This window comes from Erpetoichthys calabaricus, chromosome 17, assembly GCF_900747795.2.
Source record: "Erpetoichthys calabaricus chromosome 17, fErpCal1.3, whole genome shotgun sequence".
NCBI classification, from domain to species: Eukaryota; Metazoa; Chordata; class Cladistia; order Polypteriformes; family Polypteridae; genus Erpetoichthys; species Erpetoichthys calabaricus.
The window spans coordinates 56,969,232-56,994,655 of NC_041410.2; the positions used below are offsets into that span (position 1 = coordinate 56,969,232).

At 38.6% G+C, this 25,424-nt stretch overlaps 1 protein-coding gene across 1 annotated transcript in view; it reads right to left on the reverse strand.

The window, feature by feature from the left end:
* The window catches only part of vps13c (vacuolar protein sorting 13 homolog C), a 608,306-nt gene that overhangs the window by 145,411 nt on the left and 437,471 nt on the right, over positions 1 to 25,424 (reverse strand). The window contains exons 47-49 of the mRNA XM_051920790.1: positions 23,764 to 23,911; positions 6,052 to 6,199; positions 4,533 to 4,654 (exon numbers count right to left, since the gene is read on the reverse strand). Coding sequence (XP_051776750.1) covers positions 4,533 to 4,654; positions 6,052 to 6,199; positions 23,764 to 23,911 — 418 coding nt within the window. The remainder of the gene's footprint in view (positions 1 to 4,532; positions 4,655 to 6,051; positions 6,200 to 23,763; positions 23,912 to 25,424) is intronic.

Below are 25,424 nucleotides of genomic sequence, written 5' to 3' on the forward strand. Positions count from 1 at the left end.
TGTGGTTCACAGCTAATTGGAGGATCAGCCTCAAGAACCGTGGACCCAGAGATATCCAATGTTATAGCCGGAGGATCAGCTTTGAACAACTGCTCAAAGTAGCCAGCCCAGGGGGTCACAACTGCAGTGTCATCTGTAAGGACCATTCCATTAGCCGCCCTGACTGCGACTCTCCGAGGAACAGATTTGGATATGCGTAATGCCTCGATTCCTCTGTAAGAAGGACGTGGGTCGCTAGACAACAGATGGTGTGTCACTTGCTCATAGATTCCTCTAACAAATGCCTCTTTATCTGCCCTCAGAGCCCTCACAGCCGTCCTTCTCAGTTCCCGGTACAAACCAGAGTTGCCATTGAGCAGTGTGTTGCGACTTCTCTCGATGATATCCAGGGTGCCCTGAGAGATAAAACACCTCCTACTGGGAACACCGGTAACACCAACACAACCCTCAGACCTTCTGTGACAAGACCCATAGGTGCTCACTAAGAAACGGTTTTAAAAATTTTGTGGTCCAAGTGCGTTCTGTCTGTATGTCTGTCCACTTTTCATGAGAGAATTACTTAACGGATTCAGATCTGCTTGTTTTCTACAATTTGCTTCAACTTTCCAGTTGATTTTGTGACTCTCTAATCGCGCTAAGTACCACAGTACGCTTGTGGTACCGATGTATTTATGCAAATCCAACAGAGTGGCTGTGGGCCGAGAGCAGGTCTACGAGTTGGTCTACGTCTCGCCACATGTTGGAGTGCAGCTTACCTCCGCTTAGCTAGCGATACCTGTTTGTTCAACAGACATTATCATCTACAGATAGTTAAGGAGTAATGTTTGACGTTTTTGAGAGAGAGATCAGAGCACCACGTGTTTTAGAGGGTAGCTGTTGATTGCCAGAGATATCACGGCCATGCGCTTTTCTCCCCATGCGGGGAACACTCTCCCGTCAGAGCTGAACACGATCAGATATAGTGCCAACGTCTATTAATTTTTAAAGTTTGTCCTGTTTCATTACTATGTGGGCGCAGCGACGGGGTACATCTATCTTATATATAAATCAGAATGTAACCGTGTATGTTATCATCCAGTTGATGTTTAGTAACCACAAGGGGGCGACAGAGAGTCCCAGACACAGCAATACAGTCCACAATATAAGAATATAAATACAATAAACAGTTTTTATTCCACAAAGCACCTTCCAATAAACACATCTCCAACAATTAGCCACAATCTTATATATAAAGCAGACTGTAACAATCTTGCGGTCTTGTATGTATGTTATCATCCAGTTGACACTCGGAGTTTTATCATGAAAAATCCGTAGTATTATTTGTCATTTAATATTTAATATTATCTTGCATTATTCTTATTGTAACAATGTTGTAGTCTTAATAAAATTAAATCAACCTAATATTGATATTAATTTAATTTACTATTTTTTTCGTCAAAAATTCTGCATGTAAAAACTTATTACTACACCACAAAACAAAAATTAATTTGTCACATTTTTTTGAATTAAATTTTTTTATCATCCAGTTGACGCTTGGAACGTTTCTGGTGTGCTCCGTAATTATATTTTTCTCAAACAATTTAAAAAAAAAAAATTAACTTTCGTCCCAGGCACCGCCGGGTATTTCAACTAGTAAAAAATATAATTCAAGCACCTCACTAATTCACATTTTCTAATGGAAAGAATAATATGTACATCATGGATGTTAACTATTATTTCAAATGGAAAGCTGCAAGTAACTTTGACTAGTGCTATGAACTTTAATAAATTGTGAGGGATTTATTCTTTTTAGAAAAATGTAGATTTTAGAAGTAATTCACATGCCATCTGAGATTTTATCATATTTCTGAATTGTATAAACATTTCAAAACTCAGTAAATGTTATTTTCATTTTAAGTGCAATAAAAAGATTATTGCCTCATTTGATTTTCTGCATTGCAACTTCAATATGATTATTAAATATTACTAAAATATATTAAATAAAAAGGACCAAGAGTCCTTTTCACTCGCAAGAGTGAACATAAAGCACAGAATGTGTACAATTACTTCATATATTTGGAAAAAAAGGGAAAAGGCAGTGTGAAAAACTAATTTCCCCCTTGAATAAGCAATAAATATAGCCATGTTAATCCAGCAGCTATAACCAAGTCTCTCTGCATTTTTTCAGCTTAGTGACACTGGTTGTTTGAGGCCCTGCCCCAACATCACACTGGTGTTTAGGTCTAGATATTGAGTAGGCAATTCTTAACATAAGGTATTACTGAATGTGTTGTCTAGATGCTGGTTCCCAAAAAGAATCAATGACAATATTGGTTTCCTGATGAGAGGCAACTGTAATCTGAAGTAAAGAGGGGCACAGCACAGAATGAGATAAAAAGGACAGATAGTGAGTGCTTTAAACACTGTTTTGTAAATTGTAACATTAGTAGATTGATAATTCAGAATAAATCTAATCAATTTGAATATTTTTATCTACTTAATTGCACCAACTAATGATCAAATCCTTGCCTTTTGCATGTTTTGACACAGAGCAAATCATTTTCATTCATTTTAATTTCTGGATATACGTAGTAAATGTTTCATTTAATGCACAAACGAAACACAGGTACAATTCCGTTACAACGAATATCTTTACAACGAAATTTTCATTACAACGAAGTATTTTTATGGTCCAGACAGCTTCCCCATATGACACGAGTCTATAGAAATCTTGTTACTACGAAGTACATTCAGCAGATACTTTCATTATAACGAAGTGCAATGGTTGAATGAATCATCCACAGAGCAGTTAGTTCTGTAGCCGCAGCTCAGTTGTGCACAATGATCCCCAAACAGAAACACTAATTTTTTTTTCCTTTCTTCGAACTTTCCTTGTACTGTTTTTTTTTTTTTTGCCTTTTTTGTGTCCTGCGGTTTTCAGTGATACCTTTTAGTTATTGCTAGTCAACATTTGAAAAACATCCATTGGAATTTAACTCATTGTCACCCTCCTATAGAAACGGCAGACACGAAAAAACGATAACAGTTCATATTAGAAAAATAAAACAAACTTTTTGCAGCTCTCGATTGCAGCAAAAAGAAAAAAAACGTTTCCAGTGAATTCGGAATTTCGCTATCGACGCTGTCAATTTTCTTGAAAGACAGAGCAAAAAAAGTATAAAAATCTTGGGTTGCAAACGTATGTGAACTGCTGCATTTGAAGATGTCACAAAAAAGCCGTTTTTATGTGGTTCAGTGATTCTCGTTCAATAAACATTCCTATTAATGCGGCACTCGATCAAGAGACAGGAACTTTATTCAAACACTGCAAATAAACATGTCTCTTTTTCAAAAGTTTAAACGTGCTCCTTGGCAAGACGGTGATGACAAATCTGTCTCACAATTAAAAGAATGCAAATATATCTTCCTCTTCAAAGGAGTGTGCGTCAGGAGCAGGGAAGGACAGAGAGAGAGAGAAAGGCAAACAAACAATCCGCAACTGACAGGTGCTTTTGGACTTTTAAGTCTGCGAAGTACTGCGCGGATCATGCGATAGATCAGCTGCAAGTACGCCCAGCAGCAAGGGAGCAATGTGAAGGTAGTCTTTCAGCGTCTTTTTTTTAACCTGTAGGGGTGCGATCAGCCTCCCAGCTCACAACAGAAAAGATCTCGAGGGGTGATGCAAGGTTAGGAGCATGTAAATTGTAAATGCAGATACTGTAACAGGATTACTTGATCACTGACCTGGCTACGACTCTGCCTGACTGCTGTGTCTGTGAGAGCAGAGTGGCAGATCACGCTACAATAAATAACAGTGCCGCTCCTGTTTCAAGCTGAATAAAGATGGTTTTGCTAAAGTACTGAGACTAAGCCTCGTGTTTTGGGGTGCAAGACAGGGACTTATAGCGCAACCACGATCTTTTATGATTTGCTTCTGTGGCGCTTCATTGCAGCACTGTGAGCCTCCTATTGCCCTGCCCCAGCAACGGACAAACAATCTTCCACAGACTCTGCAATCGCGCATCAGTATGCACTTCAGCGTGTCGTTCCCGTTTGGTTCTCAAAAGAGTTCAGAAACCTCACGATATGAAGAAGAAATAATGATTCGGCTACTGATTGATAACTGTGCAGCCCACAACATGCTTCCACATTCAGATAATGTTCACTTTGAATACCTCCCACCCAATTGCATGGCAGCGCTTCAGCCATTGGTTTTGGGCATCATTCGCACCCTGAAAGTGTATTATCGCAAGGAAATGCTGAGAAAAATTCTCGTCAGCTTAACTTGTAGGCAGGAGGAGATTCAAATTAACACGACAGAAGATACTGAAATGATTGCAAATGCCTGGATACAAGTTAAAGAAAGCACTATAGTAAGAAATACAGGATCTCATTACAACAAAATATTTTTTAGGTCCCTGTGAGTTTGTTGTAACGGAATTTTACCTGTACAACATTTTGCTTGTTACTTAAAGTAAGTAATAGGATATTCACTTATATACAAATCAACAACACAATAAATCTGTAAAGTATAATAAAAAAACACTGCAAACCTCTGTTGGATGGTTATTGAGAAGGACAATGGAAAGTGATTCAAAGTTAAAACTGAACTTGAGGGTTTCAGTCTCTTTTATTAATTGCTCAGTTGACTCTTCATTTTCAATTTCTGTCAAATCTGAAAAAGGAATAAAGTGAGGGTTAGCACAAAGTCTTCCTTAATTAAGTCGAAGATACATGCTTCAAGATCCCAGTTCAATTACAAAACAAAAAACGTTGACGGAGAGGTAAGAAGGAATTTAAGGTGGTCTGGGATTACGAGTTTTTTGTAGGCTTCAGGAATTTTAGTGTTAATCAGCAGAAATACACATCTACTGTAATCTTGCAAGGTAAGCATTGTTTCCAAGTAAACTGTCCCATGAAATAAAATTAGGTCCGTTTTAGAAATTGTGATTTAAATAGACTGTAACTTCAGGACAGATGTACTAATACATTTTAAATTTAATTTAAAAGGCATGATAAGCACATGAAGTAGATTGATAGTGCGTCTAATAAACAAACATGTTAAATGGTCAAAATTCATATGAAAACATTTTTTGCTTATGTCAAAATATTTTCAATGTATTCAGAGAATAATTCACAGCGTGATAAAGCTGGGTACTTGGAGTTCTCTGCTCTTGCAACTCCAGTAATTCCTCTGTATCCACGGGGGATATGCTCCATGCCTCCCACTGAGGAGTGAAATCCACAAATAATATTAAACCCTATATATACTGTACAGTTAATCCGTTGGGGTTACAGTTCTAAAAAACCCATGGATAAGGAATAAACCGTGGATAATGGAAGAAGCATTGCTCCAATGGGATACATGGGGTTAGGATCTGATGGGACAACGGCTCGTGGGTGGAGGCAGAGTCTGGTGGATGTGCTAGCCCTCTGCTCTTGCCCATCGAAACTCAATAATTATCCATCTGCACGTTCACCTATGGAAAACTTGTAATGACTGCTACTTCCTCTATAGTCAAGTTTGATCGTCTTTTCTAGGGCAGTGCAAAGGGCCATTAGATTCTGTGTCAGAGCCATTCTGAGGACCTCACTAAACTACCCAATCATTAGTAGTGACAGGTGGAATGTAAGAAATTCCAGTGGCTTATTCAGAGTGAAGTTATGTCATGCATTTGCTGGGAATACCTTGTTCAGTGGGAACAAGTGCAAGTGCTGCCCCATCCTGAATGGGGTTCAACAGCTTACCCACACCTCTTGGTGCTGGGTAGACACACATTGATCAATTCAGTGCAGCACACATGCAGGTCCTGGAGATCCAAGGGCATCACAGATCTGTTATTGCTTCTGTGTGATAAGCCTATCAGAATTTTTTCAGCTGTGACTAGGCACGAGTAGACTGTGGTTGTCGTGAAATGTGGTACTTTTCTGTAGATATGGATAAGCGAATCCATGGGAAATGGATCTGTAGATAGTGAGGTTTTACTGTATGTTAGGACAAAGAAACAGCATGAATTAAATTCTGTCACATACATATAACTACTTGAGAGACAATCTTAAAACTAATCCTACCTTTAGGCAAAGCCAACACTTTTTGAGCTCTTTGTGCTTGTGAAGTGGTTAAAACAGTCTCCTTAGTTTCTTGTTGAGATGTTCCTTCAGATAAATTTTCCAAAAATATTCTCAAAAGAAGAGCAAGGTCATCTTGACTTATTACTACCTGTAATCATAATCAATAATATTTTAAAATATATTGCATGTACAATATAAATGTTAAAAGAATGGTATTGACTCAGATGATAGTGTTTATTAAGACAGGTAAACTGACAGAAAGTGAAGATATAGAAAGAGACAGGTATGTATTTGGTTTTTTGGTTCTTGAAAACTCTTTGACCAAGACTCTACATCTGTAAAAGTACTGATGAAGCTAAAGGAGATAAAGGCCCTATAGGAACCAAAAGACAGGCTAAAAGAAATATGACCTGCTTAGAATAGAATAGTTCCCAGTCTTAAGTTAAAAAGAAAAACTAGCAACAGTTCTAACCCAGCCACAAGGGATGCACAAACCACTGTTTCTTCGTGCCAGTCCCAAACCTGGATAAATGGGGAGGGTTACGTCAGGAAGGGCATCCTGTGTAAAATTTTACCAAATCAATACGTGGACAACAATACAAATTTCCATACCGGACTGGTCGAGCCCCGAGTTAACAACGACCACCACCAGTACTGTTAGCCAACAGGGTGCTGGTGGAAATTGGGCTACCGTTGGCCAAAGAAGGAGAAGAAGAGGAGGGAGACATGTCCAGAGGCAGGAGGAGAGGAGGAAGGTAAAGAGAGTGGAACTGAGGGTAGAAACTTTGAATGTTTGCCGTATGACTGGTAAGGGGAAATAGCAGATATGATGGAGAGAAGGAAGGTTAATATATTGTGCATGCAAGAGTCTAAATGGAAGGGGAGTAAGGCCAGGTGGATTGGAGGTGGATTCAAATTGTTCTATCATGGTGTGGACGTGAGGAGAAATAGAGTAGGGGTTATTCTGAAGGAACAGTATGTCAAGAGTGTTTTGGAGGTGAAAAGAGTGTCAGACAGAGTAATGATTATGAAGCTGGAAGGTGTGATGATGAATGTTGTTAGTGCATATGCTCCGCAAGTTGGGTGTGTGCGATGGATGAGAAGGAAGATTTTTGGAGTGAGTTGGGTTAAGTGATGAACAGTGCACCCAAGGGACAGAAAGTGGTGATTGGAGAGGATTTCAATGGACATATTGCTGAAGGGAACAGAGGAGATGAGGAGGTAATGGGTCGGTATGGTGTCAAGGAGAGAGGAAAGAAGAAGGTCATATGATAGTGGATTTTGCCAAAAGGATGGACATGCCTATGGTGAATATGTATTTTAAGAAGAGGGAGGAACATAGGGTGAAGTACAAGAGTGGAGGAAGATGCACACAGGTAGATTAAATTCTATGCAGAAGAGTCAATCTGAAGGAGATTGAAGACTGCAAAGTGGTGGCAGTGGAAAGTATAGTTAAGCAGCATAGGATGGTGATCTGTAGGATGACATTAGAGATAAAGAAGAGGAAGAGAGTGAGGGTAGAGCCATCAAATGGTGGAAGTTGAAAAAGGAAGAATGCCAGGTTGAGTTTAGGGAGGAGGTGACACAGGCACTGGGTGGCAGTGAAGAGTTACCAGACAGTTGGACAACTACAGCAGATGTAGTAAAGGTGACTTAGCGCTAAGGGTGCTTAGCGTGACATCTGGACAGAGGAAGGATGAAAAGGAAACCTGGTGGTGGAATGGGGAAGTACAGGAGAGTATATAGAGGAAGAAGATGGCGAAGAAGTGGGATAGTTAGAGAATGCAGAAAGTAGGCAAGAGTACAAGGAGATAAGGGGCAAGGTGAAGAGAAAGGTGGCGAAGGCTAAAGAAAAGGCGTATGATGAGTTGTATGAGAGGTTGGACACTAAGGAGGGAGAAAAGAACCTGTACCGATTGGCTAGACAGAGGGACCGAACTGGGAAAGATGTGCAGGGAGTTAGGATGATAAAGGATAAAGATGGAAACGTACTCACAAGCGAGGAGAGTGTGTTGAGCAGATGGAAAGAGTACTTTGAGTGGCTGATGAATGAAGACAACGAGAGAGAGAGAGAGAGAGAGAGAGAAGGTTGGATGATGTGGAGATAGTGAATCATAAGTGCAACGGATTAGAAAGGAGGAAGTAAGTACAGCTATGAAGAGAATGAAGGCCGTTGGTCCAGATGACATTCCTGTGGAAGCATGGAGGTGTTTAGGAGAGATGGCAGTGGAGTTTTTAACCAGATTCTTTAATGGAATCATGGAAAGTGACAGGATGCCTGAGGAGTGAAGAAGAAGTGTAATGGTGCCGATATTTAAGAATAATGGGGATGTGCAGGACTGTATTAACTATAGGGGGATAAAACTGATGAGCCACAGCATGAAGTTATGGGAAAGAGTAGTGAAAGCTAGGTTAAGAAGTGCGATGATGAGTAGTGAGCAGCAGTATGGTTTCACGCCAAGAAAGAGCACCACAGATGTGATGTTTGCTCTGAGGATGTTGATGGAGAAGTAAAAAGAATGTCAGAAGGAGTTGCATTGTGTCTTAGTGGACCTGGAGAAAGTATATGACAGGGTGCTTCAAGAAGAGCTGTGGTATTGTATGAAGAAGTCGGGAGTGGCAGAGAAGTACGTAAGAGTTGTACAGGATATGTACGAGGTAACTGCAACAGTGGTGAGGTCTGCGGTAAGAGTTACAGATGCATACGAGGTGGAGGCGGGATTACATCAGGGATCGACTCTGAGCCCTTTCTTATTTGCAATGGTGATGGACAGGTTGACAGACAAGATTAGACAGGAGCCCCCCTTGTGAACTGTAGCGAAAGTAGGGAGCAGGTTGAGGAGACCCTGGAGAGGGGAAGATATGCTCTGGAGAGGAGAGGAATGAAGGTCAGTAGGAACAAGACAGAATACATGTGTGTAAATGAGAGGGAGATCAGTGGAATGGTGAGGATGCAAGGAGTAGAGTTGGCGAAGGTGGATGAGTTTAAATACTTGGGATCAACAGTACAAAGTAATGGGGATTGTGGAAGAGAGGTGAAAAAGAGAGTGCAGGCAGGGTGGAATGGGTAGAGAAGAGTGTCAGAAGTAATTTGTGACAGACGGGTATTAGCAAGAGTGAAAGGGAAGGTCTACAGGATGGTAGTGAGATCAGCTATGTTATATGGGTTGGAGACTGTGGCACTGACAAGAAAGCAGGAGACAGAGTAAGAGGTAGCAAAAGAGTTAAAGATGCTAAGATTTGCATCGAGTGTGACGAGGATGGATAGGATTAGAAATGAGTACACTAGAGGGTCAGCTCAAGTTGGACGGTTGGAAGACAAAATCAGAGAGGCAAGATTGCGTTGGTTTGGACATGTGCAGAGGAGAGCATGCTGAGTATATTGGGAGAAGGATGTTAAGGATAGAGCTGTGTAATAAAAAGGTTTTCTCTGTAACAGGAGAAGGGATGAAATAAAGGAGTAAGAGGGGGTTGGTCGCTTCAGTGCAAAACCAGCTACAAAGATTGTAATGTTTGGGATGATAGCGACAGAATGTGCAAAAACTTGTTTCTCATAAAGAGTTTCAGAATGTTATGGGAATACAGTCAAGGCTATGTACTTGTTTTTCACTTCGAGGGGCTTCATTGCAAGCAACGCTTGTTATTGTGTGTCTTCTGATACTAGGCACCGTCTCAGTGAGGGCCAAGTAGAAGAAAAACAATACCGCGTCCCGTGGAAGGGTGTGTGCTGAAACTGATCACTTCTGTATACACTGCTTACACGTAAGCCATTTTGGGCAAGGACACTCAATTAGTATATAAGGGAAGGTTCCGCCCTCAGTTTCTTCGGAAGCTCAACCGTGGGGAACGTGCACACCGCCCGGTATTGGACCAGGCTCACGAGTTGATCCTCTGACAAGACTGACACGCGGGCTCCCTCAGTCTACTGGTCTAGGATGATGGCTCTGGGTCTTTTGATATTACTGTAAGTCAACAGTATAACTCATATATCTGTATTACTGTAAGTCAATAGTACAATTCTTAAATCTGCATGTATATTGCTATTATATTGTATGTAACTGATATTATATCTGAACAAGTAAACACAATTAAAGTATTGGACCTTTCCTCTCTGATTCCTGCCTGCTTATTTTCTGTTAAAACCTTTGAACCATTTTCCCAAACTAAAACAAGCTGCCAGGTGACAGTGGTGAGAGTGAACATGCAGGTGATGGGTGTAACAGAACAAGATGCAGAGAACAGAAAGATATGGAAAAAGATGATCCGCTGTGGCAACCCCTAACAGGAGCAGCCGAAAGAAGAAGAGGAAGAAGCAACAGTTCTATACCTTTAAATTGGTAGATAATGAAATTACAGATTTCAAAGCATATAAAGAAAAACAAAAATTCAAGTAATTCAACAAACACGTATTTCTCTTTACTTGCAACTAGCAGTTAAGCCTGCCATTGACAGGTAGAATGTTTTAGGGTACATCCACATTACTAAGTTTTAATTAATTAATTTGTCCACATTAATGTTTTTACATTGTTTACAAAAGTTTCTCCACCCACATTAAAATGTAGCCATTCTCCTTATACTATCCTATGACACCGTATGAAGTGAGAATGATGGCACAGGTCTATACACTTGGCATGTTGTAGTTCAAAAACCGATCAGAATCAGAAATGAGAGATGTTTAACAGGCAGGCACAGACACAAAAAGATTGTACTGCAAAACAAGAGTGGGTGTTATTTACAGGTACACGGAAAACAATATATGGCAGGCTTTCTTACACAGTTCTCACCACAACTAACATACAAAACAGCAATGTCCCAAAAAAGAGTGAAACTGTAAGATATTTACAGTGCATATAGCAAGTCTCCAAATAAAAAAAAAATAAAAACATTTTGTAGTCTTTGTAAATAAAAATGCAGACAGTAAGATACTACATGAAAAACACATTACTTTCATAATAATATCCACAAAAATAGAGATAAGTTATGTAACGTTCTCTCTCTCTCGGTTTCCTAGGACATGAAGTGGAAGCGGAAGCAGAAAATGGCCGACGGTGAGATGGATTGTGTTGTCGAAGAACTCCAGGCCCTCGATAATATATAAAATCTTATTAGAGTCCCTACCTTTCAAAGACCCAAGAGGACATTGGGAAGAAGATCTCTTAATCAATATATCAGAAAAGGAGTGGAAGGTAGCAAAGCAGAGAATTCACTCGAGTTCTATATGCGCAAAGCATAGAATTATTCAACTAAAAATTATATATCGAGCTCATCTGTCTCGCTTAAAACTGTCCAAAATGTTTCCAGGGCAGGATCCAACCTGCGAGCGCTGCAACCAAGCTCCTGCCTCACTGGGTCACATGTTCTGGGCCTGCACCAAACTAACATCATTTTGGACAAAAATTTTTAAGTGCCTCTCAGACAGCCTTAGTATCACAATCCCTCCTAACCCACTAACAGCTGTGTTTGGTGTCCTTCCAGATGGACTGGAACTGGAGAAGGACAAGCAAACGGTGATTGCATTCACTACACTCTTGGCACGTAGACTTATTTTGTTAAATTGGAAGAATCCTAATTCTCCTCTTATAAGTCAGTGGGAAACCGATGTTTTATATTATTTGAAATTGGAAAAAATCAAATTTTCAGTTAGAGGATCTGTACAAAATTTTTTCAAAACATGGCAGGATTTAATCAATATTATTTTAGAATAAGAGAAATAACTATTATTGCATTTAACTCCCTTCTCCATCTCTTATTTATATAGATATTTACTTCTCCCCTTCTTTTGTCTAATGTTGCCTTATTAAAAAGCTTAAAGAAATTTTCCTTTAGCTAAGCTCTCCTTCTCAGGGGTGGGGTTTGATTTGTTTTCAAATTTGTTGGGTTATAAATTGATCTGTTTGTATGGAATGATTACAATGAAAATTAATAAAATAAATATTTAAAAAAAAAACAAAAAAAAAAAAAACAGCAATGTCCCAAAAAAGAGTGAAACTAAGATATTTACAGTGCATATAGCAAGTCTCCAAATAAAAAAAAAAAATAAAAACATTTCGTAGTCTTTGTAAATAAAAATGCAGACAGTAAGATACTACATGAAAAACACATTACTTTCATAATAATATCCACAAAAATAGAGATAAGTTATGTAACGTTCTCTCTCTCTCGGTTTCCTAGGACATGAAGTGGAAGCGGAAGCAGACAATGGCCGACGGTGAGATGGATTGTGTTGTCGAAGAACTCCAGGCCCTCGATAACCAGATCCAGAAATTCCTGTCCAGACAGAGGCACCTGAGGGAACTGAAGGCTCGTCTACTGAAAGAATCCTTCCTGACATCTGAAATCGTCACAGCAAATCGCATTCCTGTAATGTCGACTCCACGCCATGCAGCTCATTATCAAGGCCAAGTAAGTTTTACCTCCACGCCTCGTTGTCGGAGCGACGACGTCAACGACGAGGAACTCAGCCTGTTTCAGCTATACAGGCAGGGGTTTAAGGCTAGATCACCTCCAATGGCCCAGGCAACAATCTCCACCCAGAACCGGTTTGACCCTCTCCACTCCCCCGCTTTGCCTTCAACTCCGGGTAATATATTTGTGATTGGAGAATGTACGAGGCCTTAAACATTTCTTGCCCTAAACAGAAATCTTTTGTTTCTTCTTTTTCCCAGTGCTCGTGTTCGAGATGTTGTGAGAAGAGCACCAACAGTCTTCAAGAGGCACAAGAACAAGGCAGTGGGATCAATTGTAATACACGCTGGGGTAAACGATATGAGATACTGACAGTCGGAGATTCTCAAGGCGGACTTCACAGCACTTATTAAAGCCAAGAAGGAAAGGACCCCGGCTGCAAGAATCTTCATCTCGGGTCCCTTACTTCTGGTTAGAAGATCGAATGAGTACTACAGTCATCTGCTAGCATTAAACATCTGGTTAAAAGGCTTCTGTGAGGTACAAAACATCAGGTTCGTGGACAACTGGGACCTCTTCTGGGAGAGGCCACGTTTCTTCACGCAGGATGGTCTGCATCCTAATAGATTCCGTGCCCAGGTCCGCTCCGAAAACATCTCTACGGTAATTCATCTCTCTTGACCCCTAACTCATTTCGTAATGCCTTTCCAGGACATAATTATTCTGTAGCGAAATCTTCCTCAAAAGTGCACTGCATCAGTACTCTAATAACTAACCTCAATGCATGTAAAACAAATCTAGACAGTGCAGATTAAATGAAAAAAATGTAATTACCATTTCACCTATTGATGAGCAATTTATTAAAACTATAAAAACAGACTATAGATTAAATAAAAAATACACACAAAGCGGTGCTAATATGAATAACTTAATTTACATCTCGAATACTCATAACGCTCCTACAATTCAGTTCCGCTCTTCTGAGACCTTAAATATGGCCTTATTAAATGTTAGAACATTAACCAACAAGACATTTTCCATCAACGATCTTATTAGTGATAGGAAAATTGATTTTATTACATTAAGTGAAATATGGCTTAACTCTGATGATGCAGCTGTTTTAATCGAATCTGCACCTCTGAATTACAGCTTTACTCAAGGGGTTCAAGAAGGTAAGAAAGGTGGCAGTTTAACAATTTTTTTTTTTTTTTTTTTTTAATTTTATTGATTTTATTGTAATCATTCCATACAAATAGATCAATTTTACAAAAATAGGATTGAAAACAAATCAACCCCCACCCCTGAGAAAGAGAGCTTGGCCAACAGAGTAAAACTTAAAGCTAGCAAAAATAAGTAAATTGAGAAGTTGCAGTAGACGTTTTTCGTAGGCCCCCATCCCTGAGAAAGAGAGCATGGCCAACAGAGTAAAACTTAAAGCTAGTAAAAATAAGTAAATTGATAAGTTTAATAAATGGATAAAGATAAATGGATAAGAAAAAGAAATGGGAAGAGAATATGCTTCCTCAGTGCTTTAAGAGCTTAATCTAAAATGTTATTGATTAGATCCTGCCAGGTTTTGAAAAAGTTCTGCACAGATCCTCAAAGTGAGGATTTGATTTTTTCCAATTTCAAATAGTATAAAACATCAGTTACCCACTGACTTAAAAGAGGAGAGTTACGATTCTTCCAGTTGAGTAAGATAAGTTTACATGCCAATAGTGTAGTAAAGACAATTACAGACAGTTTTTTGTCCTTCTCTACTTTAAGCCCAACTGGAAGTACACCAAACACAACTGTTAATGGGTTAGGAGGGATTGTGACACCAAGGCTGTTTAAAAGGCATTTAAAAATTTTGGTCCAGAATGATGTTAATTTGGTGCAGGCCCAAAACGTGTGACCCAGTGAGGCTGGAACTTGACTGCAGCGTTCACAGATTGGATCTTGCCCTGGAAACATTTTGGGTAATTTTAAATGAGAAAGATGTGCTCGATGTATATAATTTTGAGTTGAATAATTGTATGCTTTGCACATATGGAGCTCGAGTGAATTCTCTGCATTGCTACCTTCCACTCCTTTTCTGATATGTTGAGTGAGAGATCCTTTTCCCTCTGTCCTCTTGGATCTTTGAAAGGGAGGGACTGTAGAATGGTTTTATATATTGCAGCAATGCTGTCTGAGTTCTCGAAACTGAGCAATATTTTTTCCAGCATAGAGGGAGGTGGGAGATGAAGAAAATCGAGCAAGTTATGTTTAACAAAGTTTCTAATTTGAAGATAGTGAAAGAAATGTGTTGCTGGAAAGTTAAATTTGCAATGTAATTGTTCGTAGGATGCAAAGACATTGTCTATGTGCAGATCTCCAAGTGATTTAATCCCACACGTTTTCTTGATATTAAAAACTGCTTATGTTTGTGAGGGTTGAAAAAGGTCGTTCGTGCAGAAGTGCCACAGATAAAAGCTTCTCTGTCTTAAAATGCTTCCTACATTGGTTCCATATTCTGAGTGAGTGAAGCACAATTGGGTTGTTAGTATATTGGTGATAACTTGCATTTATAGGGGCACAAAGCAGGGAATATAAAGAAGTACTGCAGGATTTTATTTCTATTGTGGACCTGTGTATGTTCATCTGTGTATGTTCATCTATTTTTGTCCATGTCCAGGTTTTTATAGCTTGTATGTTTACTGTCCAGTAATAAAACTGAAAGTTAAGTAGAGCCATGCCACCTTCTGCCTTAGGTCTTTGTAGGGTTGCTCTTTGGATACGTGGATGTTTTAAATTCCAAATAAATGAGGTTATGGTTGAACCTAATTGCTTAAAAAATTATTTATTGCTGTATATTGGAATGTTTTGAAATAAAAAGAGAAGCTTAGGAAGGATATTCATCTTAATAACATTAATTCTTCCAGCTAGAGCAGTGCTTCTCGCGTGTGGCTCTGTCAAGGGGGGCGCGTTTGACCTCGGGGAACATGCTTTTTTATTTTTCTATTTTGATTTTTTTTTACTGTTCTAGAATAAAGTGCAATACCACTCCACTACATTAAGGGGCAGTGGCGCTCTCATTGGCAGAGTGTGCGCAGGGAGCATTCGCTCGGTGGTGTAGGGGTTTTGTTTGCACTGAGCATGCGCGCTTTGCACACAGTACAAAGTATGAGTATGAAGTGTAGACACGAAGTGTAGCAGACCCTCAAGTGACATCATGAAAAAAATTTTAACAGGGATGAGAAGACAGGCGGAGAAAGAAGAAGATAAAGAGACAAACGAAAGTCTCCCGAAAGCTAAGACGAGGAAATATGACGAAGCGTATGTAGCGCTTGGCTTCACTGTGACTACGGTGGGAGACGAGGAAAGACCGGTGTGCTTACTGTGTCTAAAAATGTTGGCAGCGGACAGCATGAAGCCAAATAAATTAAGGCGTCACTTAAAGACATTACACCCTAATCACGCTGATAAGCCGCTTGAGTTTTTTCAGCGAAAACGTGTTGAATATTGCCAGCAATCATCCCGCTTTCTGACTGCTACTTCAGTAAACCAGCGAGCGTTGTTGGCATCATATAAGGTGGCGTACCAAATTGCTCAGTGCAAAAAACCCCACACCATAGCAGAAGAGCTGATACTGCCTGCAGTATTAGACATGGTCTCTGTCATGCTGGATGACGCAAGTGCTGCAAAAATAAAAACTATCCCTCTGTCAAATGACACTGTTGCTAGACGTATAAATGACATTGCTGACGATCTTAAAGAACAGCTGTTAGAAAAACTCAAAGATAAACGTTTTGCCTTACAATTTGATGAAGCAATTGACAGCAACAAAGACTGTTTGTTTATTGCTTATGTACGTTTTGAAATGACAGATTCCCTGTGTGAGGATCTACTTTTTTGTAAATATGTCAGAGACAGAGCCACAGCCGAAGAGCTATTCAAAATGCTAGACTGCTTCCTGACTGAGAATGGGCTAAAGTGGGAGAACTGCATTGGTGTTTGCAGTGATGGTGCACAGACCATGGCAGGGATGAGAAAAGGACTTCGGACTCTCATAAAGAAGGCTTCACCTAATGCTGAGTGGACACACTGTATTTTACATAGAGAGGCACTGGCATCAAGGCACCTTTCCTCTGAATTAAGTGAGGTTATGACTGACATTGTAGGAGTAGTCAATTTAATAAAGACCAGACCACTAAAAACAAGAGTTTTCTCTGCTATCTGTGAGGAGATGGGAGCTGAACATCAAGCTGTGCTGTTTCACAGTGAAGCAAGGTGGCTGTCACGAGGAAAAGTGTTATCCCGAGTTTTTGAGCTCAGAGAAGAGATAAGAATGTTTCTGGAGCAGGAGCACAAGTATGAAGTTGCAAGAAAGTTTAGTGATGAGAACTTTCTGATGAAACTTGCTTACCTGAGTGACATATTTGGAAAGCTCAATGAACTAAATCTACAGCTTCAAGGGAAAAATCAACACCTCCCTCAGGTCACAGACAAGATCAACTCTTTCACTCGAAAGCTTGCAATGTGGGGCAGGCGACTTGATGAAGGAAATACTGTGTCATTTGAGAACTTGCAGGAATTTGTTGACACTACTGACTATGATGTCACCTCAGTGATTCCATATTTTAAGCAGCATATTTCATCACTGATGGGATTCTTTACAAAGTACTTCCCTAAAAACAGTTCCCAGTATGACTGGGTGAGAGATCCTTTTAATGCACCAGCTCCAACTGGTTTTAGCCTTGCAGAGAAGGAGCAGTTCATAGAAATCACATCTGACTCCATATTGAGACTAAGTTTCACATCCCAGACACTGACTGAATTCTGGCTGAATGTGGAGAAGCAATATCCACTCTTAGGACAAAGAGCTGTGCACATTCTTCTTCCATTTGCAACTTCTTACTTGTGTGAGACTGGCTTCTCTGCTGTTGCTGCTCTGAAAAGCAAATACAGGTCCCGGCTACACATTGAGAAGGAGCTGAGAGTTGCTGTGTCCTGCTTCAAACCCCGCTTCGAAAAGCTGTGCATTGCAAAACGTGCTCATTGTAGCCATTAATCCAGACATCATCTCTGATTAAAAAATCAGCTCAAATTATTTTATATATTTTTGTTTTGCTGGTTAAAGTTTTTTTAATATTGTGCTCCTGAGTAAATGTTGGTGATCAGTTTGAATGCATTATTATTTATTGATTTTATGCATTTTTTTTCAGTATCATATGGTTTGACATGGTCAATCAAAAAATGTTTATAGTTTAATTAAGGATTTAATTTTTTTTGAATTTAGAATGCACTTTAAATCTTTTCTGTTACATTTAATAAAGCTATTCTTTGTTGTAAATTGGTCCATATTTCTTTCTTTTTTTATTCTCTTATACGTTAATAAGGATACAGTGTTATGCAGAGGTGTACTTATAACAATTTTATAGACAAATGATACTATTTATAGTCGCGCGGGGGGCGGGAGATGTTTTCTTCTTCCTAGGGGGGGCATGACAGAAAATAATTGAGAAGCACTGAGCTAGAGTGTGATGAAGGGTTGACCATCTATGCAAGTCTTGCTTAATTTTTCCATACAGACGGCAAAATTTTGTTGATAAACAGCTTTATGTTTACTTGTGATGTTTACCCCTAGGTATTTAAACTGATCTGCAATGATAAAAGGGAAGGTGTCCAATCTAATATTGTATTCTTAAGGATTAACTGGAAAAAACACACTATTATTCAAATTAATTCTGAGACCAGAAATCTTTGAAAATTATGTAAGTGCTGTTAGGACTACAGGCACAGTGTTTTGTGGGTCTGATATATTCAGTACCATATCGTCTGCATATAGAGAAATTTTCTGTTCAAGTCCTTCACTGATAATACCCTTTATCTGATAAGCATTTTGACAATGACCTGCCAGTGTCTCAATGGCGATTGCAAAAAGTAGTGGTGACAAGGGGCATCCTTGTCTGGTACCATGTTCTAGTTTAAAGTAGTCTGAATTAATGTTGTTAATGAGTTTTACAGTAGAAATAATAGATCGTTATTTGGAACACATGCATTTCATGTGTGTTCTGTTTCTACAAAAATCTATATAAACACATTATTAAAACAGAAACATTTTTCATATTTTAGAACTAAATGACAAAATGTAGGCATATCACTCCCAGATAATCAAGGCATGAGCTGGGAGAACTTGTGCACGTTCTGCGGTGGTGGGGGGATGGAATAGTAGGCTGCTTACTGCTTGTCTTGATTGGCACATTTACAGGACAAAAGATGCTGATGGAGAGATACGAAGGGATTTAAAATGGGATGGATTTACGAGTTTTTTCGTAGGCTTTGGTAATTCTAGTGTTAAGACTGCTATAGTTAAACCTCTCTTCAAGAAAAATAATCTTGACTCCTCTGCTTTTGAAAATTTTAGACCTATTTCTAAACTGCCTTTCTTAAGTAAAATCCAAGAGAAGACAGTATTATGCAGCTATATGACCACCTCAATAAACAAGCTATTCTTGATAAGTTTCAGTCGGGTTTTAGAACAAATCATAGTACAAAAACTGCACTCGTTAAAGGAGTAAATGACTTGCAGGTAAATGCAGACAGAGGCTGTTTATCTGTTCTCATCCTCTTAGATCTGAGTGCCGTATTTGATATCATCGATCACAAAATTCTTAGAAATTGCCTTATTCAATGGATGGGCCTCTCTGGCAGTGTCTTAAATTGGTTTGAGTCTTCGCTGGCAGCTACAAAATTCTTTGTTAGTTGTGGTAGTTATACCTCAAAGACACATGATATTCTGTATGATGTTCCACAAGGATCTATCCTGGGCCCACTGCTCTTTTCGATCTACATGCTTCCATTAGGTCAGATTATCTCAAGGCATAACGTGAGCTACCACACACAACTGTATTTATCAATAGTGCTTGATGACCCCAACTCTCTTGGATCACTGACACAATGTCTTACTTGTGTTTCTGAATGGATGAGTAGTACTTTTCTTACACTAAATAAGGAGAAAAAACAAATTTTAGTGATTGGCAAAAATGGATATAATGAGGGTATTAGAAATAAAGTTGATCCATTAGGATTAAAAGTCAAGACAGAGGTAAAGAATTTAGGGTAATTATTGACTCTTACCTAAATTTCAAATCACATATTAATCAGATTACTAGGACAGTATTTTTTCACTTAAGAAATATAGCAAAAGTTAGATCTCTTAGAACTCTGCAAGATGCTGAGAAATTAGTTCATGTTTTTGTTTTCAGATGGCTAGATTACTGTAATGCACATTTCTCTCAGGACTACCCAAAAAATGCATCAATTGACTGCAACTAGTGCAGACTGCAGCTGCTAGAATCTTAACAAGGAAAAGAAAATCCGAGCACATCTCTCCAGTTCTGATGTCACTACATTGGTTACCTGTGTCATTTAGAATTGACTTTAAAATACTGCTTATGGTTTACAAAGCCTTAAACAATCTCGCCCCATCCTATATTTCAGAATGCCTTTCACCTTACACTCTTCAAATGAGTGTCTGCTTATAATTTCAAGAGCGAAACTTAAAAGAAGTGGTGAAGCAGGCTTCTGCAGTTATGCACCTAAAATCTGGAACAGCTTACCAATAGAAATTCGCCAGGCTAATTACGGTGGAGCACTTTGAACAGCTAAAAACTCATTATTTTAACATGGCTTTCTCATAGCTTCATTTTAGTTTAACCCTGATATTCTGTATTTGCATTTAATTATCATTTTCATTCTTGGTGGCTACAAAACCAGTACTAACCCCTACTTTCTCAACTTTACTTTTTCCAGTTTTCTGTGGTGTCAATCTGCGCCACCATCACCTGATCAAAGCACCGTGCTGTCTCTACATTGATGGATTGAAGGCCAGAGATCCACATGACCATCATCATCTAATTCTTCCACGTGGAACCTGAGAACCATGAGGACTGATTGAGATCATTTATGTTAGGTAGAATGCCTAGAGGGGGCTGGGTGGTCTCGTGGCCTGGAACCCCTGCAGATTTTGTTTTGTTCTCCAGCCGTCTAAAGTTTTTTTTTTGTTTTTTCTGTCCTCCCTGGCCATCAGACTGTACTTTTATTCTATGTTAATTAGTATTGCCTAATTTAACTTCTGTATTTTGTCTTTTTTCTCTTTCTTCATCCTGTAAAGCACTCTGAGCTACATCTTCTGTATGAAAATGTGCTATATAAATAAATGTTGTTGTTGTTGTATGCAAAAATAAAAAAAAAATCAGTGTATATACAAAAAGTACACCAAAACTACTGTATAATATTACTTGGAAGTATTTATTTCTCTATGTACAAAAAAGAATATACATACTGTCACAGACATGCGCATGGGAGGCAGCTAAAAGGCCTGAATGAGGGCGATTCCATGCCAAAGCAGGGGGTGGCTAAGTGTACTAATCCTTTCTCTCTTTCCACTGCAGACCACTTACGGGAAATTCTGTCTTGCTCTGATGATGTCACTTCCGGTTCCAGGTCCAATGGCATCACTTCCTCTACTGGCCCTTAAAGCCGCCATCTTTAACCTTAACAAGTCAGTTCTGTTTTGGACTCTAACCTGTACACATCTATACATCAAAATTATCCATTTTGCAGCCAGGAAAAATATACAGGTGGCTGCCCCAAACCTTTTTTGTGGCTACTTATTATTTGTCTTTGACAATACAAAATAAGGCACAAGCTGCTGTGTTTGATGTACTTTTTAAATAGAGCGACATTAGACAAACAATCACTCACAGCCACGACTCAGTCAAAAGATGACCCCTGCAAGCTGGAAGTGCCTTTTATACTTGGCACCATTTTGCCAACCAATCATCAAGCACTGAGTCACCTTCTAACCAACTGCGGGTGACGCAAGCACATTTTTACATCACATCTGCCCCAGGAAGGCCTCTGTTAAAATACCAGCTACCTCAAGGGTGTGCACATACACACACATGCATGGAAATGCAACTTGAGCATGTTAGAATCTGCATCTAAGGTAAATTAATACTTCTACTTCTAATCCTACGATCAGATTAACCTCCGGGATCCCTTTTACTTTCTGCAGTAAACTAAATGCTTCAAACTTCTTTTCTTTACTTTCAATGAGAGGTGGCTATGAGCTGCTGGCAAGGTACCAGGCTGTGTATGGAGCCAGACAGACTCCTGAGGCAACATAAAACTGGGACTGCCAGCACTCTGCCACATTGCACCGCTGAATCAGTGCTGAAACACTAGCAAAAGCGCCATCTTGCTTTCTTGTTTGATTATTTTTCTTCTCTTTGATAATGCCTGGGTTAGGCACATTACCACATATCCATATATGCTTCAGCAGAAACATGAAGAGAAAGTGTACTCCACGCTAGACATTCATTTGCAGCTTGCGTTTACACACAGAGAACAGCAATGGAGATTACAAAAATACAAAAAAAAAAGAAGAAAAAGAAAAAACAGATTTGTTTGAATGATGAGGAATAGGAGATGATATTGAAAGTAATGTTTGAGTATAAGGAGAGCAAAGTGACTGTGAAAATCTATGACAGCATCAAATCAGCAAAGAGAAACAAAATAAACATAAGGCAATCAAAGTATAATTACAGCCTGCATTTTCAAAACTCGGGCGGCACGGTGGCGCAGTGGGTAGCACCGCTGCCTCGCAGTTGGGAGACCTGGGTTCGCTTCCCGGGTCCTCCCTGCGTGGAGTTTGCATGTTCTCCCCGTGTCTGCGTGGGTTTCCTCCGGGCGCTCCGGTTTCCTCCCACAGTAGAAAGACATGCAGGTTAGGTAGATTGGCGATTCTAAATTGGCCCTAGTGTGTGCTTGGTGTGTGGGTCTGTTTGTGTGTGTCCTGTGGTGGGTTGGCACCCTGCCCAGGATTGGTTCCTGCCTTGTGCCCTGTGTTGGCTGGGATTGGCTCCAGCAGACCCCCGTGACCCTGTGTTCGGATTCAGCGGGTTGGAAAATGGATGGATGGATTTTCAAAACTCTGTTTTCCCCCATCCACGCTGCGTTTTCAAATATCTCAGTTTTCAAGGGTTAAAAACACTGCTTAGTGTGGAGAAAAGTCAAAAATGGAGGCTAATGCCTGTGTTTTAAATGTAAAACACAGTAGTGTGGACGTAGCTTTATATTGCATGAGCAATGTGTAATTTTTGGTTGAAAATTCATGTGATGTTTCTGAATAATTAAATTAATTGCTTAAATCTTATGCAAAAGAAAAACATTATTTAAGTGAGCACAACATTAATTTAATTTCTTTTTTTTTCTTTTTCAAAATGGAGTACAGAGTGGTTGGAAGATCATGAGTAAAAGAAAGGTTTTATTCTATTTCTAACACAATCGTGAACACTTGCATAGAACCTAGTAGGCTGTAGCATTCTGATAGTAGGTTTGGAAGTCAGTTGCCATGATTTGGATTGCTTTTTTTTTTTTTTTGCTTTCCTCTCTTTCATTTCCACTTGGCCTTTGACTAATTCATGTAGTACTACTGTTTTATATTATCACGGTGACAGACTTTAACAGCTTGTAAATGGTAACTCAACCTAGAGCTAGAAATAGAATGCTATAAATTAAAAAAAATTTGTGTGACATTTTAGGGGGCAATAACTATGGAAAAAAAGAATACATTTAAATCATAAAATGTTTCACTATTACATTTATGTCAGTAAGTGTAAGCCCTCACAGGAATATTAAATACACAAAACTATTACTGCTGTTGTGAAAATACAGTTTGAATACCATTATTATATAGTACAACAACAGCACCCTTGACAGTTGGTTGCCAAACAAAGATGTACCTTAGTCAATACCTTTGCCTGTGGGATAATGTTACCTGAGTTAAGATAAGTGGGTGAAAAAATGAATTGATATGTTTGCTACCTTCCTAATTTCCACTATTAACTTTTGACCCTGGCAGTTTTTACATCATCAATTGAATTCTAAAATTGGATAAAATAAGTGTACAAATAAAACATTTTTTAAAGTTACTTCATTTATTCAATGAACAAAGTTATCCAACATCCAATACAAATGGCGCACTGTGAAAAAGTAATTGCCTCCTTTCACTTAAAATCTGGTTTCCGACCTTTAGCTGCAATGACTGCAACTAAACACTACCTTTAGTTCTGACTGTATTAATTCAGAATCATTAGTAGGTTTCAAACATGAACTACATGAAAACATTGAGCAGAATTTGCAATAACAAGAGAAAATTAGGAAAAGGCGCATATGTTTTTACCATATTGTAACTTATATACAGTATGTTAAATTTGTGCAGCCTTACCTCTGATGCATCTAACACATTAAAATTACATATACAAATACATTTACCTTTAAAGGTTTAAGATCTCCAGTTATTTCCATAGAAGGGATTGCATGATACCATGATGCAGAAAGGTTTCTTTCAACGGACAGAATCATGTTCACTGGTTCCAATAACTCAATGTTAGGATGAGCAGAATTTTCCCTCATTAATAATCTGCAGAAAAAAATTAAAGAAATTCCAAGGTAAAAACTTTACAACTATGAAAATTTACAAAAGCACACATCTCACGCTTCCAAAGACAACTGCGAAATGCAACCAAGATCAACATTGATTTGTAAATATTAAATAACTTAAAACTGTTTAGGCGAAGAGAAAATTACAGTTAAAACTATAATCAATTATTATAAGTCACATGTTTAGAAAATGTAGTGTATTTAGGTTTTATAGGTACTGGTGTACTTAAATCTGTGCCCAAACTTACTTACTGCAACAGTCATGATATTCTCATTACATCAAAAACCATAACTGATATGAAATCTAATTAATAATAATAAGAGTTATTAGATAAACAGTGTAGTCAGAAGTGAAATGAATGATTACTATGTTACTATGATATGTGAAACTAGTCACTCTAATAAATTTATAAGTGGTCAGCTTTTGTTCATACGTACATATAAAGAATATGTGTTGAGATACGATATTCTAAAAGCCTGCACTGCTACAGAAATAGAAATACTATATTTTAACTGAATCCAGAAGCTTACTCACTAGGCACCTGGTCAGAACCTAAAGGCAGTCAACTTCAGAGAAGCTGAAGCCTAACTGATTATAGTAGTAGTAGACAGCAGGGACCTATGCTAAATATACAGAATGTAATGTGAAATTGTGTTCTTATGGAATTACACTACTGCCACTATTCTGAGGAGAAATGAAAGTACACATTTTAATGTACACACATGACAATGAAGTTAAAATTAAACTTGAAATAAAATCTATCATTTCAATGACATTAAGGAAATATTTGGAAAAACGTCTTTAGCGGAATATATAAAAATATAAGACAGTTAAAATCAAAGATTGATGACCGTAAAAGATTGTTCTAGTTACACTGGAATTTAGGACGCTACACAAAACTGACAAACAAATAAAAGAGGAACGCATTGTTCTGATTAATTTTTTTACCCTGTTGTATGCAATACTGAACTGCATGCAAGAGGATAGACCTTTTTAACAGTAAAGGGGAAAAATGTGTAAAGACGTTACAACAAATTCTGTTGTATTCACGCTGTACCTTATTATAAGGAGTATACGAGCCAAACACAGATATCTTACAACCCAGTGAATCTCAAGTTAAATACTGGGGGTATGACTGTGACTGCAGGTTTTTATTCCACCCAATTTCACAATAACAGAGTCATTCTTACTTTTAAGTAATCTCATTTAGTAATCTCTTTTGTTTAGTTAATTGGTCTTTTGTTACTCTATAAAATTCATACATATCTATATTTTTGAAATACCTTTAAAAGCTTAAATTTATTTTGCTATTTTCCTTTTAGTTTAGTATTTTCTGCAGAGTTTGCTCTATTAATTATATACAGGTGGTAAAATATAGTGACAGGCAGTGCAAAAAATACTATGGTGGTCATCGGTGCCAAATTCTTTTGTTCAATAATTTGAAAGAATCAAGTACAGTAAATGTTTATTGAGCAAGCAAGTTCAGTGTTGT